At 36.6% G+C, this 16,927-nt stretch overlaps 1 protein-coding gene across 1 annotated transcript in view; it reads left to right on the forward strand.

Annotated features, from left to right (window-relative positions):
• fstl1b (follistatin-like 1b) overlaps window positions 1-15,637 on the forward strand; it is a 31,694-nt gene extending 16,057 nt beyond the window's left edge. The window contains exons 3-11 of the mRNA XM_030124238.1: window positions 5,307-5,408; window positions 5,509-5,638; window positions 8,081-8,113; window positions 8,386-8,516; window positions 10,192-10,310; window positions 10,744-10,856; window positions 11,492-11,602; window positions 11,696-11,790; window positions 14,179-15,637. Of these exons, the coding sequence (XP_029980098.1) occupies window positions 5,307-5,408; window positions 5,509-5,638; window positions 8,081-8,113; window positions 8,386-8,516; window positions 10,192-10,310; window positions 10,744-10,856; window positions 11,492-11,602; window positions 11,696-11,790; window positions 14,179-14,220 (876 nt within the window). The 3' untranslated portion in view covers window positions 14,221-15,637. The remainder of the gene's footprint in view (window positions 1-5,306; window positions 5,409-5,508; window positions 5,639-8,080; window positions 8,114-8,385; window positions 8,517-10,191; window positions 10,311-10,743; window positions 10,857-11,491; window positions 11,603-11,695; window positions 11,791-14,178) is intronic.
• Window positions 15,638-16,927: the final 1,290 nt, after the last annotated feature.

Here is a 16,927-nt window from a genome sequence, read left to right on the forward strand (position 1 = left end):
ATGATATAAAGTGGGCCGGACCAGTAAAATAATAAAAATAGTAGGCTAGTAACTTTTGAGTGAAAAAACTAAAATTCCGTAATGTAAATGGTTACATCTATGAATTGTTCTCGAACATAACATGAACAAATATGAATAACCTGAAAATTCTTTAGTAAAATAAGTGCAATGTTAACAATATTACACCTTAGTTTATCATTTATACATGTAAATCACAACTTAGAGATCACAGTGGATCTACAAATACAAAAAACATCAAATAACTGGCAGGATATTATTAAAATTCCACATACTTCTCTTAAGAGATTTCAGGTTATTCACATTTTTTTTAATAAAAGGCTAGTCTGTAATGCCAACATTTTTGTGTAATTTTACTTTTTTTTTTTTTTTTTTTTTTTTTTTTTTTTTTACATACTAAAACAATGAGAAAAATGTACAGTTTTCATTATTTATTAGGTTATTGTGATAGTATTTTACTGGTCTGAGCCACTTTAGATTGAATTGACCTAAAATGATTGTTAATATCTTCAGTGTCATTTTTGCTTTTCACAAATTAATCCCAGGGGCCAGATTGAAATCTTTGGTGGGCTGGATTTGGCCCCCTGGCCGCATGTTTGACACCTGTGCTCTAAACTCTCAAAAGCAGAAGGAAGTCACGTATCAGAAAACATTTATGACTAACAAAACCACCATCAAACCAATGCTATGTATCCACAGACGTATCACTCACTGAGTAAACTGTAAAGCCCATTGTTTACACTCATTTGTATTATGGTATCATCAAAATTTCTTCTAACAAAAACTCAGAGCTCGTTATTTTGACAGTCTGTGTCTTAAAAACTTGATATGCTGCATCAGCTGATAGTTTACATTATAGCTCTGTTAGCTTAGCTCTGCTTTTAGACTGAAAACAGCCAGAGTAAAACCACACATCACCGTAGTTTTCTGTACGGTTTGTGTTGTCAGTAGCTGCACAAAAGATCTATTTGGAATCGTCCATACAAGGTCAGAACTGCCATAGATTTGTCTGAACCATTGATGAACAAATGGGGAATTTAGCAAAGGTAATGCTAACTTAATAGCTTCATAAACTTCAAACTCAAACTTATCCATGTAGAAGAAATTCTGCAATTTCCACATCGAACTCCATTCTTTTCACCTAGAAAACAACAACAGTGCGTCTTCTTTTTTTTTTTTATAATTCAAATTTTTATTCTTTTTTCAAAGCAGAGCAGCATGCATAGAGCAGACACAGTACACAGCCTTTGTAAGGAACAGTAGACAGCCATCCTTTAACACTAAAATAAAACAAAACAATGGACATGAAAGATAAGAAAAATAAAAGTCAGTCAATTCTTTCTATTCTAGTTTAAATTTAAATTAACGTGCAACCAAAACTGATCCCACGCCTATTTGCTTTCCTTTTACAGTCAATTCTTGCTTCCTCTTCTTAAAGTTCATCACATTTTGATGCTTTGGTTTTCATCACGATGGCCTCAATACTCCCTCTAGTGGTCACATAAATTCACTGGACCATTGTGGTGAATGTATTCACTTCATATCTGTCCAATATATTGATGCTACTTCAGTGCTCTTTACTCTGAATGTTGTAGTGATACTTTTAGGTCATTTTTCAACATGTGAAAGTATAAATACTACAGAGGGTCCATTTAATATTTCTTATTCATATTTGTTTCTTTAATTTTAAATAACCTTTAACTCCCGCTAGCCTCGGCATGGGGCCATTTAACATGTTTTGGAATAGAAATAAACCTCAGAAAATGCACGACTCCACATATCATCACCATCTACCATTTTGTAAAAGTGTAACTCTCCCCCAGCTTTGTCTTCATATTTTTCTTCTGTCTATTCACTTTTTTTTTTCTTTTCTTGGAGTTCTATTAAGCTGTGCAAGGCCGGTCTCAGTTCACTGGCACATCTCTTGCAGCCGTAAAAGGGCATGGCACTGGGAATAAGATGACAAGACGGAGAATTATAGCAGATGAGAAATTAAAGTTCAGTAGCCTTCAGTTGTGAGGCTCTGCACAGAAACAGGAAGATGCTTTGAGGCTATTTTAAGAAAAATCACTTAGATGTTTTAATCTTCTTAAAATGTTTAAATAAGTTCAAACTCCTCACTAAATGTCTGAGAGTAAACTGAAAAAAAGGACAGAAGACGAGGAAAATACAATTTGTGTGTGTGTGTGTATATGATAGGAAATCTGCCGGAGGCGTCTTCCTGGATGATCATCTCTACTTAATCTGTTATGATTCATCGTTCAGTTAATGGAGCCGTGGTTTGCATGATCAGTTTTAAGTGGAAGTGATGGAAAATAAGGCAGTATTTGTTGACTGCAATGAAAAATTAATGCCATTTAAGTAGGACACCCAGAGCAGTGTGTTTGTTTTTGTTTGTGCTGAGTTTGTACATTTTTTTCCCACATGTCTGCTCTGATGGTGATTAGGTTAATGAGGATGTTTACATGCACATCATCATCTGGGGTTATGACTGGGTTGTTGGAGAATGTGTTTGCGTTTTTTTATGTGGATTCAATGATGATGACTCTGGATAGTGTTATTCATATGCTTTTAGATGCTTTTTTAGTCATATACATGCAGATGAATAATCATTTTGCATGGTGCTCTGAATGTTAATACCGAAAAAAGGGATATTAATATGCATGTAGACATACTTCTTACAAAGACCGAGTGATTTTTGCTAAATGCTCATTTCTGCATTTCATTTACACTAAAAAAACTGAAAGTGATGATGTGATTTTAGTAGGGGTCGCACAAAACAAGAATGATTCCTTAAACTCCATCATGGAGGGCATCAATTTCCAATTAAACAAGACACATTTGTTTGATTTTTATCTCTCAGTTCACATCATTTACCAAAACCTGACATTTTACGTAACCATTAGTAAGAACATATTAAAGTCATTCATGCATGATCTGACACTGATGAGATTTTCTCCACCAAAGAATACCAGGCATTTTTTTGATACTCGATCATATGTGAGCAGTTTGGTTGGTGCCAAAAAAAAAAAAGGGTCAGTATCCAGCCCCGTCTCTGTAACACCACAATACTTAATTCTAACCACATGCTGTGACATGTTTTTCCTCTATCCAAAAATGACGCATTACACCTTATGAGTCTTGCACAGTATAAATACCAAAAACAAGGTGGTAGTGTGCATGGAAACATATTTGTTATTGATGCATATATTATTCATATTGTCAGTAACGGCTCAAAACAACATGCAGTGGTGATTCGTGACCAGATATAAGGCATCTGCAGCTCCAATATTCAATTCGCCGTCCCTGGTTTCTTAAGTGCCGATGGCGTGACATCAGTGCCACATTGTTTTCTAGTCTGCTCTGTATGTCTTTGTCATACAATCCGAATGACACGCTGCGCTATGATCTCATTATAGGCCTGTCTTTTCCATTTGCCTTTTTTGATTGACACCTCTGTGATCTAGCAGCAACAGGAGCCTGTGCATGCTCTCACCATAGCAACAATCTACTTGAATCGGCTGAAAAATGGCCTTCTGCCTGTGTATTCATTAGCTAAATGTCAGGGATCCTCTGCTGGTTCTACTTGAAGGGAGACGGACAGACAGAGCTATAAGGCTACACCAGATTCATCTAAGAGTCCCATCCATTATTCATGTTCTCATCAGAGGTTTCTACAGGTTTCAACAGGCTTCTAGCCCATCTGTGTCTAACACACCGAGATGTCCAACATGCTCAAGGCCACAGGAATTGCTTTGAAGCTTTTCCATGACCTCAACTTTGGAGTGCAAGCGTGTGTATGTCTGACTCATGCATAGAAATGAACCAAAAGTCTTAAACCCCCCTCTCCTTTCCCCTGATCTTGGTGTATCCTCTCACCCCTCCAGGGTCAAAGCAGCTCTACTAAACTGCATGCCCCGGTCCTTCCATCTATGTTGTTGTATTCTATCATTAGCGAGTTTACAAGAGTTTAGTCATGAGGATCCACCTTGATTTTAACCTACATTCCAGACCCCAGACTTGGAAACACACAGTGGAGCTTGGAAGCCAGCTCACGTGCACTCACACATAGAAGGCCAACTTTCTGTCTGGCTCGTACAGGAAACAGCGGCTTAGGGGAGGAGGGGAGTCTAGAGAAACCGGGAGGGGAAAAGATTTCACAGAGCATGGGAATGGGCCCGAAGGAAAACACAACCCAGACTCCAGATGTGGAAACACCCTGTATACACACTCGCACACAGACACACACACACACACACACACACAAAGGTACACACATAGAGAAAGGAGGAGGTAATAAGGGTCATAAAGCAGCTCTCGGAGCTCCGCTTGGCGTCTTGTGATTGGTCCATTTGCTGCTCATGTGAACTTTTTTTTGGCAAGTTGACCGGCTGTGTCCTGCAAGCAAAACGTACTGTAAAGAAACAAAGAAAGACAGTGACGACAGAAGAAAAATGTACTGAATGCAGAACAATGAACATTTGTGTGTTACAGTCATTAAGTCTGTTCCCGTTTGTACTTACACACCACATAACAGAATACCGCTGACAATATCTCGTCTATTTTAACTTCAGCAAAACCTGTTTATTTTAGTTTTCAATATCAGTTAAATTTTTCCACCTCACTTTATGTCTCTTCTTGCTTTGCACCGTTGACATGGTAACATAAGTGGATTTTTTTCACAGACCTTCAAAAGGAACAGAAAGTACAAGTGATAACCAAAAAAAAAGCAAGTACAAATCAGCAATTAGGAAGTTCTTACAAAAAAAAATAAGCCTGTAAATGTTAAGATTATATAGAAAGTAACTATATACAGCATTAAAATTCCCCTAATTGTAGACATCCCTGTTATGAGAGATGTTGGAGCTGTGATTTCCCAAGAACCGATACAGTGAATCCTTTGCAGAAAATCTACAGATTGTGCAAAATGTCAAGTGAGTCAGAGACGCAACCAGTGAACTGTTGCCATTTTAATTTATGTTGTATCCAGGGGATGCAGCACCATCTACAGGGGAAATGTCATCAAGCATCTTTTATGTTTGGCTCCAGTTTAACAGTGTGTGAAGACAAATCATCTGCAGCTGGATGTAAAGATGTGCTATAGTTGGAATGTTGAAAATGTTGGGTGCGGTGTAAAATATATAACTGTTGAAGAGCTGTCGAGGGAGAATATCGATAAACAGATATGTAATATAATAAGAGTACAACAGTGCTGCCCTGTGTGTGAAACATGTAGAGAGTAATGTAATTATCCATGTGAAAACAATATTTGTGTTTTTTTTTTTCAGGACCTGCAGAGTAAGAGCAAAGTGTGTGCCAATGTGTTCTGTGGAGCTGGCAGAGAATGTGCCGTCAATGAAAAAGGGGAGCCAAGCTGTCTGTGTATAGAGGTGAGTGCTGGATGTTTGCCTTTACAGCTCTTCAGAGACGCAGAGTAGTCGGTCCTCTGTTTACGTCGTCTTCCCTCTGTCTCATTACCTGTCTGTCTAGAGCTGTAAACCCCACAAGAGGTCAGTGTGTGGCAGCAACGGCAAGACCTACAGGAATCACTGCGAGCTCCACAGAGACGCCTGTCTGACGGGTTTGAAGATCCAGGTGGCCCACGATGGACACTGCCAGGGTACATGTGGCAAAACATACACCCACACAATACAAATTAAAATGACTTTAAACCTGGCAGTCTCAGGATCGAATGTGTGGAAAGTTATTCAAAGCCTATGGTGAGAGTAAACTTTTTTAATGCTAATGTTTAGAGCGTGAAGTGGTACCAGGCACAACAAACCCTGCCCCTCACACATATTGTAGCTTATTTTGGCATCGATCCAGCTGATGTCATCATGTCTATGTGTGTGGTGATGTCAGCATATCAGTTGCCTCTATATATGTGGCAAATTTGAAGTAAATCATTTTTATAAACGTTTGAAATTTCACCCATTATAAGTAAATGGGAGGAAAAAAAAATTTAGAAAATCATAAAAAATGTGAACTTTGACCTACTGTTCCCAAAATGGAATCACATCTATTCTGGGTCACTGGCAATCTATAAACCCAGTTTGGTATGAATTCAACCGATAGTTTTGCTCCTAGAGTGTTAACCAATAAAGAAACAAACCGAACCAAAAACAATACCCCTTGCATCCCCTTCGGGGGGCAGGGTAATAACAATTATGTGTAACAGATTAGAGGATCTTTCTAAATGTTCTGAGAAGGGTGTTAGCACAAGTTTTGTATACCTTATCTACATTCAGAATTTTTATCTCAACTTTTTTAACCCATAAAGACCCAGTGCTACTTTTGTGACATTACAATGACAAAGAATAAGAGGTGAAATGATGTTTTTAAATTGTTGTTGCTCTGATTAAGGCTCAGGGATGAAATGCTTCAGTATACCTTTTGCGTAATGTGGTCCAGATAAATAACCAAAATGTGACTTGGCTTGAATTGGTGTGCTACTTGTTTTGAAATATTGGACTTTGGTTTAGTAGTCAACAACTATTTAATGATAGTGATTAATATATAATGATTTGCTGTAATTTGCTCTGCTTTTACTCTCTCTAAACGAGACAGCACGTGCCCGTCTTGTTTAACCCATAAAAGACCCAGTGCTACTTTTGTGTCTCTATATTTAACCTTTAACTGCGTAATGCCAAATATATCGTATTTAATACATGAGTTTTGAAGCCCTCTGCGTGATCAGTATGATATTTTTTTTTCTTGAAAAACCTGATGTATGCAATTAGATACATGAAAGACATGGATAATCCACCGGGGGGAGGAATTCATTCACCAGAGGCCTTTCCAGTGACACTACAAGACTGTCATTAATGAGGAAGGAGGCAGAACTTTGACAAATTTGAAAAGGAATTACCAATTTGTTAGAAATGTTTGAGTTATATTACATTTTTGTTTGTTCAAAAATAATAGTATTTGAGCACTGAGACCTGATGTATCAAATACAATACAAAATTGAAACTTATACATGGAAATTGATATTGAAAACTTTTTTTTTTTTTGGGTTGTTCAGAAGGACCAATAAAGGCTCCAGTTTCAAAGAACTGGAATTTTCTGTCAATGATTTAATGGTTCAGGCTTTACAGGGTTAGGTGATTTATCACCATTTATTGCAACATTATTGTCTGTATTTTGTATCTTTTCAGTGTAAGTCATGTATTTTCCAACATTTCATTCACTGATCATGTAGATGTTCATTAAAGCTTAGAATAAATTCATAGAGTATTATATCAGACACAGAGAAAACTGAAGAAAAAGTGGCTTTTTCAGCAAAGATTCATTATCATCTTAACTGAACAAAATCCAAGCATCTCTATCCTCTGTCACTGACCCAACTCCATGGGTTTTACTGGTGAATCAATGTTGTAGAAGATGACGGTGTTTCCACTTTCACTACAGAGCCTCTGAACGTCCAAATGGGTCATATCTGATGACCATGTAAGGATGACAAATTTAATTTTTCACCGAATATTTACATGTATTGATAGGATTACTGGATCAACAGGTAGTAAACAGTTTAGATCAGTAGATGCTTCAGTTGCCAATGACTGTTTTTGGTCTTTATGGGTTAATAGTGTAAATGCTGACCTTGCTATGTATAGTTATAAATCATAGTTAATTGGACTGATTACTGTGTTTGATCTCTGGTCAAGCTCATACTCACTGAACTGATATATAGGGTCACTGAGTTGATAGTCAACCATATATGGTTATCTCAGTGTCGTTGAATCGGTTGATTCATTTTTTTCTGTCTTATCCTTGGCTCATCAGTTAAATGTATCTAATAACTTATCTCTTAACTCCAACTAAATAACTCTTATCTGAAGTGAACATCATTGCCCCCACTCAGCAGTGACACCCTTTGTGTCCCTACAAGCCTGTACGTTGATCAACTGTGGCAGAAAAAGTACTCAGTGAAAAGAATTATGTCCATTGTCCTCTTTAGACCTTTGGCCGAGCAGCTTGTGACAGCCAGATTAGCTCCACTATTCACTATTCAATTCATTTTGTACCTTACATGTTTTATTCTTTCTGTTTTATGGACCTTTAGAGAAGAAAACAGAGCAGGCAGCTGCCAGCCCAGGTGAGTAAATATATGTGTTTACAGTTTTAATGTGATGAAAAAACAGTAAATGTGTGGTCTCCTATTGGGGTTATCAATTATGTACTCTACATGAGCTATTTATGGTCTAATGGAAAAGACGCTGTGAACCTGTAAATGCTTGCGTATGCACTACAGGACAGATTAGATGAAGATTAGGGGTCAATTGTGAAAATATGGCAGGAGAGATATATAAAATTGGATTATTTATTAATAGATTTCTACGATTGACTAATGATGTCCCTATCCTCCAGTGGTTTGCTATGCTGCTGACCGCAATGAACTGAGAAGTCGTGTGATCCAGTGGCTGCAGACTGAGGTTGTCCCAGATGGATGGTTTGTCAAAGGATCCAACTTTTCTGACATCCTGCTCAAATACTTCAAGGTGGGACTCTCTTCTTTGTTGGAGTTCAGAAATCTACAATGAACCTGGTCTCCATGTCATAGCTCCTAAACCATTCTGATCACAGAATAACCCCATTTATGTAGCCACCCTGATACTTAAAGCTGCTCCAGCTGCTGTCTGACCATAAATCATAACTATTATTATGCAGATCACACATCAGTGGATAGCTGTAGCTTGGTGTAATAAGGATCTCTGTTCTGCACAGCATACACCAGTGTCTAACATGAATGGAATTAAACCAAAAGAGTAGATTATCCCTGAATTTGAAAGTTTTTTAATCAAAAGTGTGGTAGATGTACATATACCATTTTATAGCAGTTCTTTAATGTTTCTATTTCCTCTTTCGTCCTGTGAGGCGACTTTGTTGTGATATTGGGCTCTATAAATAAAACTGAATTGAATTTCTTTCACAGCCACATAAGTTAATCATAGAATTGGTTATTTGTTGTCTGAAACGCACAGAAAAAAAATTACACAGCATACAACTTAACTTCTGCTCCAGCAACATTTTAGAATAAACACTGCAGGTGTTTGAAACAAAATAATAGCCTAGTTTTGTGAATAATTTCATCTGTGAGCTCCTGAGATTTTTAAGAGACATTGCAAAAATGTAAATCTTACCAAGTGTATTTTTCTCATTTCTAGTCAAAATATCTCATCACACTCAAAATAAGACATAATCACCTAAAGAGTAACATTTCAATGAGTTATAAGAACTTATTTTTCAACAGTAGATCTTGAAAATCTTATTTCAAGAAATCTTACCAAGATAATTTTCACTTGTTCCACTGGCAGATTTTTTTTTTGCTTAATTCAAGATTTTTTATTTTTTTTTTGCTTAATCCAAGCAAAAAAAATCTGCCAATGGAACAAGTGAAAATTTTCTTGGTAAGATTTCTTGAAATAAGATTTTCAAGATGTATTGTCTAAAAATAAGTTCTTATATCTCACTGAAAAGTTACTCTTTAGGTAATTATGTCTTATTTTAAGTGTGATGAGATATTTTGACTAGAAATGAGAAAAATACACTGAGTAAGATTTAGACTATTTCCAGTGAAATAGGTGCATAAATACTGAAAAAAACTAAAACGCTGGCAACAGTTCATTCTGAATGGGTAGTTTTAGGTTAAGACCACATGTAGACAAAAGTGACCTAAATCTGATTTTCTTTTTTCCCCTTGTATCTTATATCATATTGCTTTATTTCATTACAGTGTGAAAAGCACAAGTCACATAGAATCGACATTTCCATTTGTGATTTGAGCCACACCCATATGTGATCCTAAACTAGATATGGGTCTTATTTCTTAAAATGTGACCTCAGGCAGGAGGTATTTAATAAAGTCAATAAGCAAGGAACACTGAGGTGTTAGATTTCAGTATTTTGGGCCAGAATTCTGTGCAAGAATAACTCAGGGGGTGTGTCGCAACCAGAAAGCCTGCTGAAAGAACTGACCAAACAGGGCCGCAGAAAAATGTGGCTGCACTGTTGAAACATTTAACCTAAGTTTAGAATCTGATGACTGAAACTGACTTCTGCATATGGGTCAGTTTAGGACTAGAATGTTACCATCTGATCTGCCACATTTCATTTATTCTTCTGTTTTGTCACGTTAGAGACATTTTGTTTTCTTGTTTGCTTATGTTACCACAGTCGTATGACAATGGCGACTCCCAGCTGGACTCCTCAGAGCTGCTCAAATTCATCCAGCACAATGAGTCACTTATTGAGCTGCAGTCGTACGCAGACCAGGAGAGCAACAAGCTGCTCAGGTCAGTGTTCATCCATGGTTGCGGATGCTTACATGCAGAGTGTGTGTGTGTGTGTGTGTGTGTGTGTGTGTGTGTGTGTGAGGGCAACCTGGGAGAAAAACAACAGCTGGTTTTTCGCTGCCATTAGCTGTTTTTTCAATATTTTGCCACAGGAAGTGTGCATATATTTTTTCCTAGAAATGCTGTCATACACACACACCCGGGGGCAGTGGTGTTATTTTAAGTTCTGAACTGTAAGTTGTTGAACCTTATCTGAAGCAGGGTAAACTTTCTGAAGGTCTCCCTCCAGAGCCTGTACTAATATAAACATCTGTGTCACATGGAATAAAACCCTTCTAAACTGCTCATTATCTCTAGAATAGACATCTTTTTATTGCTCTTCTCTGTTGCCCCTATAAGCAGGTGATAATCGTTCTGTTTGTGTGATTCTCAGGAGTCTGTGTGTTGATGCCCTCATTGAGCTCTCTGATGAGAACGCCGACTGGAAGCTGAGCTTTGATGAGTTCCTCAACTGTCTGAAGCCTGGCTTTAATCCACCTGAGAAAAGTGAGCATAAAGGGATACTTTATACACTTTGACGTAATTTTTTTAAATTATTTTTTTTTATTCAACCATGAAAAAAGCTCATTGAGAATAAAAATCTCTTTTTCAAGAGTGTGTTGGCCAAGACAGAAGTTACATAAAACAGAAATCACAGCATACATCCACACTAGAAATGTACATTATACACAATAGAAGTCAGTTCTAAAATTATACATAATATATCTATAATTATGTCTCATTATAAAAGACCATTAGAAACTAGAGTATCTTGAAGCACAGCGGCTAAATACACAGTCAGGCAGATCTGATACCCAGCAGCTTGTCAGTGATTCTTAATTTGTTCCGCCGTTCTGGGTAGTTAAACACATTGTTGAGGTCATGTGGTGTCATGTGACGTGGACATATCTGGGATAAAGTTCACAGAAAGCAAAAGCATTCCTCTGTTAAAAATAACATTCACTGAACCCACTGAACCCTGTAGCTTTACCAATCTCAAGGACACAGTGACAAGGCTGAGACGTTACTGTGATAACAGTTAATCAATAAATGATGTTGGAATGCTGATGCTTGGAACAAAAGTTATATAACAATCCCACTGAAAACTCTATATTCTTATATGTTGCTAATTTTTTCTGTAGAATGTGCCTTGGAGGATGAGACTTACGAGGATGGTGCAGAGACCCAGGTGGAGTGCAACCGCTGTGTTTGCGCATGTGGCAACTGGGTGTGCACCGCCATGACCTGCACTGGTAAACTGAAATACTGAGCATGATCTGGGTCCTACATATTGATTGTAAATCATCTTTTGCATGTACACAAATGTCATATTGTTCTCTGTACAGACAAGACTGCAGCTATAGATGACTTAACAGATACCGGAGCAGAGATGACTGAGGAGGAGTGGAACCTCCGTGTGGCTGAACTCAACAAGCACCAGGTTTGTATTTTGTGTCTAAAATACTTTAGTGTCGTATTAATTAGTCAGCGTTAATCAGACATTCCTCAGTTTTTCAACCACAGCAGCCAGTTTACACATACACCAGGTCACATTATGTTTTATTCACTTTGTTTTGATTCATATTTAATGACTTTTCCTAATTTAAAAGGGAACAATACACTTTTAGCAGCACAAATCACATTAAAAAACATGTTACACATATTTGTTTTGGGTGATTTTGGGTGGCAATGAGGTCACTATAAAATGTTTTCCATCTGGAGGAAACTGTTCTCTACTTACCTATCATGACAAAACCTCATTACAGTTGTGGAAAAATTGTTAGACCATCAAAAGTCATCAAAAACAATGGTTATGCAATCAAGTACTAACTCCTGTGTGTATCATGTGACTGAAACAGACAAAAAAGAAAACATGGAATGTGTAAAAGTACTGTTTTTGTCAGTACAATTCCATAGCTATTGATGTAAGAACTGAAGTGATTTTGGTTATTATCAAGAAACCATGGAAAATGGCTAGATATCAGCTCTGAAATTAAACTGTTATGAGCTATTTTTGTTGTTATCATTATATTTGTCCAAACAAATGTACCTTTAGTTGTATCAGGCATTAAAATGAACAAGAAATTGAAGAAAACAAGGGGTGGTCTAATAATTTTTTCCACGTCTGTATACAGTGGCTGATACATGAACCTGGGTATGGTTTTCTGGAAGTTGAAATTTCTGGAATGAATAAAAGCCAATATTCAATTTGAAGGTAACAGGAGGGTTAAGGCTCCATCAGTATCCAGTGCTTACAACTATCTGCTTTGTAATTTAACCAATATATAATATTTGTGTGTTTACTTATCACCATACGTTATGAATTATGAGCTTAATTACACAGAGTGTGTTTCTGAGCGTCCAAATCAAACTGCACAGGCAGCACAATACAGTGGAACTGGAGAGTGTAAACTTTGATATGATTATGTACCACAGCTCAGTGAGCAAGGACATCAGCAGCTTTATGACTCCTGGGCTGAAAATGAAAAACTGTAAAATAAAGGAATGTTTTTGAAATTAGATCAATAACTCTTCATGGACAGGGATTTGATTAATGAAAAAGAAACAAATGATCACTTATATTTTCCTTTAACACCAGAGTGCTCTAAGCCATTATTTTATATGGATGGTTCTGAGTTTTAGCTACAGTATATAGTTAATAATTTGAAAAAAGTGAATATTGAGTAAGCCTCTCTACACTAATAGAATGAGGAAAAATTTAATTTAGTGTTTCTTAAGGTTCCTATAGGTTTCAACAAGTTAAATTTAAGACTTTTTAAAGACCTATTTAAGACTAGTTAGAACAGAATTTAATGCCCATTTCACGGTCTATTTCATGGCCAAACTGGCAAAAATTTGTGACTCCTAGAATTTAGGAAAATTTATCTATTTACTCCAATGCTTTGATTCCCACCATTCTGAGTCATTTGTCACCGGGGGGATACAAAGTCATTGTTTCCTAATTTCAATATAAATTGTCAGGTTGGAACAAGTGGAACTGAGTAGACTAACATTACCTTCTTTGCAGCTTGGACATTTAAACATAATACAGTGAACAAGTTAATGGCATCATGACTTAAGACCTACTATATCAAATTTAATACCTTTTAAAGACTTTTTAAGTCATTAAATACTGATTTGTAAATTCAAGACCTTCAAGACTTTTTAAGACCCTGTTATAAAGGAAAACAATGTTAAAAACCTGGAAAACAAAAATGTTTACTTGGATATAGGAATACTTCAAATAGTGGAGTAATGCTGTCAGTGCCACAAACCAAATATCTGACTTTGTTTTGGCTCAATTTAAGCTTTGGCTAACGGGTACTTCTGTGAAACTGGCCCTGATGTTTCAAGACTGCTAGAACAAAGACAAAAAACATTGCAGAAGCTCATGGTTAGTTCCAGGACACTAAATAAACCTCTTTTATTTTTAGGTTTATTACTATTACTGCAGTTATTGATACATTTTCTATATTTAGGGAATATCTGCTCTTGTTTGCCTTTGCTCGCTTTTATGTGAGTGTGAGAGCGTGGCAGACACAAGGTAGAACTAGAGCTCTGGCTTTAGGACATGGCTGAGTCAGCAAGGTCATGTTGTTTTCTCCAGAAGGTCAGGTTATAATGACATTGTAAACAAATGCAGCTGTGGTTATAGAAACTGAAATTCACTGTTCTATGGCAAACAATGTTGATTTTACTAGATGAAGCTTCAAGTCACAGCTACTAAAGAGGAAAAAAAAAACAGTAGTTATGCTCATAATATTCATTGTGTAGCATTCTGCAAAAGATCTTCCTTTCTATTCAGCTTGTGTCACTGTTTTAAATGCAGGAGACAGTTGAGAAGATGAAGAGCAGCACAAAAGAGGCCTAAATATGGAAGTAATGACGGAGAGGATGCACAACATCGACCTTTCTCCACATTTTTCTGAAGTTGCGGCCGCGTGTTGTCATTAAACTGATGTTTTCATGTTTCTCTGCTATGTTAATTATTATACATTTTTAAGTGTTTTTAAATGTTTGTGTTACTGTTTGTTAGATTCAGGGGCAATCAGAGAGTATTATAAGATTCCCTTGTGTTCAGTACTGTCATTTTTGATTGTATTACTGTGCCCCTGCACTAGCACCTGGGGCAGTTTTTACTACAGTCTTTATATTTTTACATTTATTAGGAAAAAAATGTCAAGTTGTCACTGTTTTGGAATATGGGAGTCACTGTTGGAGCAGGTTGGATCATTAGGAGCTTGGAGAATCCTCCTGTTGAGATGAGGGAGCTGTTGGAGTGCAGAGAAAGCTGACTGTTTGACACCAAGTGCACCTTTATCTGCACTAAAAGGGTCTCATGGGTAGAAGGTTAGTTTAAGGATCCACAGGGCCATTTGGAGGGTAGGATAGAGTTAAGTGATTTTGATTTTGTTGCCATTTAGAGCTGCCACAGTAGGCCACTACTTGACCAATGCACTTCTCTTTATTTTTCTATGCTTTTTTAGTTTATCACCAGCCTGACATGTGTTTGTATCTTATTGCATTGATTATAAGTAATCATGTTTGCTTCTGTGTACAGTATGTTATCAGCTTGAGTTGGAGCTCATCTTGTTCCCAGGTTATGCTCAGATAGATCTCTCTGGTGCTTCTGGCTTTACCTTTTCTTTGTCATAATTTCAAGACAAAGACTTCAGCTCTCAGTGTGGAACAGCGTCACTGTGCCCAGGTGAGAGCTGATCTGAAGATAGCATGGTGAAAACTGAAACCAAAGTCTTGATGAAGTGTTTGAATAATGTACAAAATTCTCCAGGTACAACATTACCCTGGACCCAGCAACAACACTATACCTGTGCTTTCAAAATCACTCTAACAGAAGGACTAGCCTCACTTTCAGCTAAAGTAGCTTAGACGCATCAGTAACTGGATGCATGTACATTGTGAGTGTGTGTGTGCGTGTGTGTGTGTATGATGAGTAGTTGGGTTTGTTAAAAGCGTTTGGAAAAGTCCTGTGTCTGAATTTGATGTTTGAAAATAAAAATCAGTGCCTTAAACCTGCAAACAGCATCTGTCTCTCCCTTTGCCTGGATGTAGGCCGCCGTACGCCAAGCACCATCGCAAGGGTGAGTGTCCTTTGCTGAAGTTTAGAAATAAACTAGTGCTTTGTGACTTGATCCCTTGATACATGTTTATATTAAAGTTGCATTTCTAGGTTAAAACTAAATCTTTTTATTCCACTAAAGGTGCAGAGACTGTAAGGAATATGTATGTATGTATGTATGCCAATAAACCCAATATACAACGACGTGGCACTGTCTCTATATGTGTTACCTGTCTGCATGTGTGTTTGTGATTATGTTGTGTGCACTATAGCATTAAAACCAATAGAACTAAGATGGTTAAACTGGTCATCCATTAATTTTGGGATCAGAGGGACAAAATTCATGGTCATATGATCCAAGGACCCTAACTTATTAAATGCAGCTAAAATGATCAAGCAGTAATGTTTACCACCTTGGTCACCCACCATTTTTAATTAAATGGTCAAAGTTCAAAGTCCTAAGATTAAATTAGTTTAAGAAAAGCAAGAGAACTTTGTTTTTATAGTGCATTTCATTCCATGCGGAAGCACACTGTGCTGTACAAAGTGTGAATTACAAATACTAGCAAAATAGAGTTTATCTAATTTATCCAAACAGTATTTACTAAAAAAATAAACTATTAAAAAGGATAAAAATGAAATAAGAGTACATGAAAACACAAAAGTAAATGAAAACAAAAATACATACAAGACCAGTAAAAAAAACATAAAAGTCATTAAAAACAAAACATAATGCAAAGAGTATCAAGTCATTTATAAATAATATGCAAAACACACAAGAGAATCATGGCACTCCAAGACAAGTGAAAAGATAAAAATAAAATAGCATATGGTAAAATTAAATAAGTTCAATCTCTCTGCAAATTTTCTCAAAATTAAAAGATCAGAATCTTTATTGTCATAATACAAAAAGTACAATGGAAATGAATGCAATTCCACTTTCCTGCTGTAATGTGGAGTTCTTTCCCACATTGGAATAATAAAGTACAGTAATGGACACCCTTAAAATGTTACATAATCAAATAAATCATCATTAAATATTTGCAAAACATATTTCATGACAATAGGGAGCATGCGGGTCTGGAGAATGTAACAATATTTGGCACAGTTCAAAGGCTTAAAAGTGATTCTCAATGCAATATATCACAAATGCATGGGGAGTCCAAAAACCTTTATCTATATCTATCTAAATATTGCAAAGTTGAAAATTATTGGATGTTAATATTCTATTTTTTTTTTTTTTTTACTGCTTTATTCAAATATTCAGTGTACAAAAAGGCACAAACATTGCATAATTACATATTTGTTGTCCATAAAGGCACAGACAATGCGCAAACTCCAATTGAAGTGTACAAAAAAAAAGACAGACGTATGCTCTCAACAGTCGAATAAATAACGAGAAGACATAAATCAACATAAGAAAAATAAATAAAATAAAGAAGTTCCAATTAAGTAAAAATAACATTAACTCTCTTCCTCTTTAAACTACATATCGTAT

Source organism: Sphaeramia orbicularis, chromosome 21, assembly GCF_902148855.1.
Source record: "Sphaeramia orbicularis chromosome 21, fSphaOr1.1, whole genome shotgun sequence".
NCBI lineage: Eukaryota > Metazoa > Chordata > Actinopteri > Kurtiformes > Apogonidae > Sphaeramia > Sphaeramia orbicularis.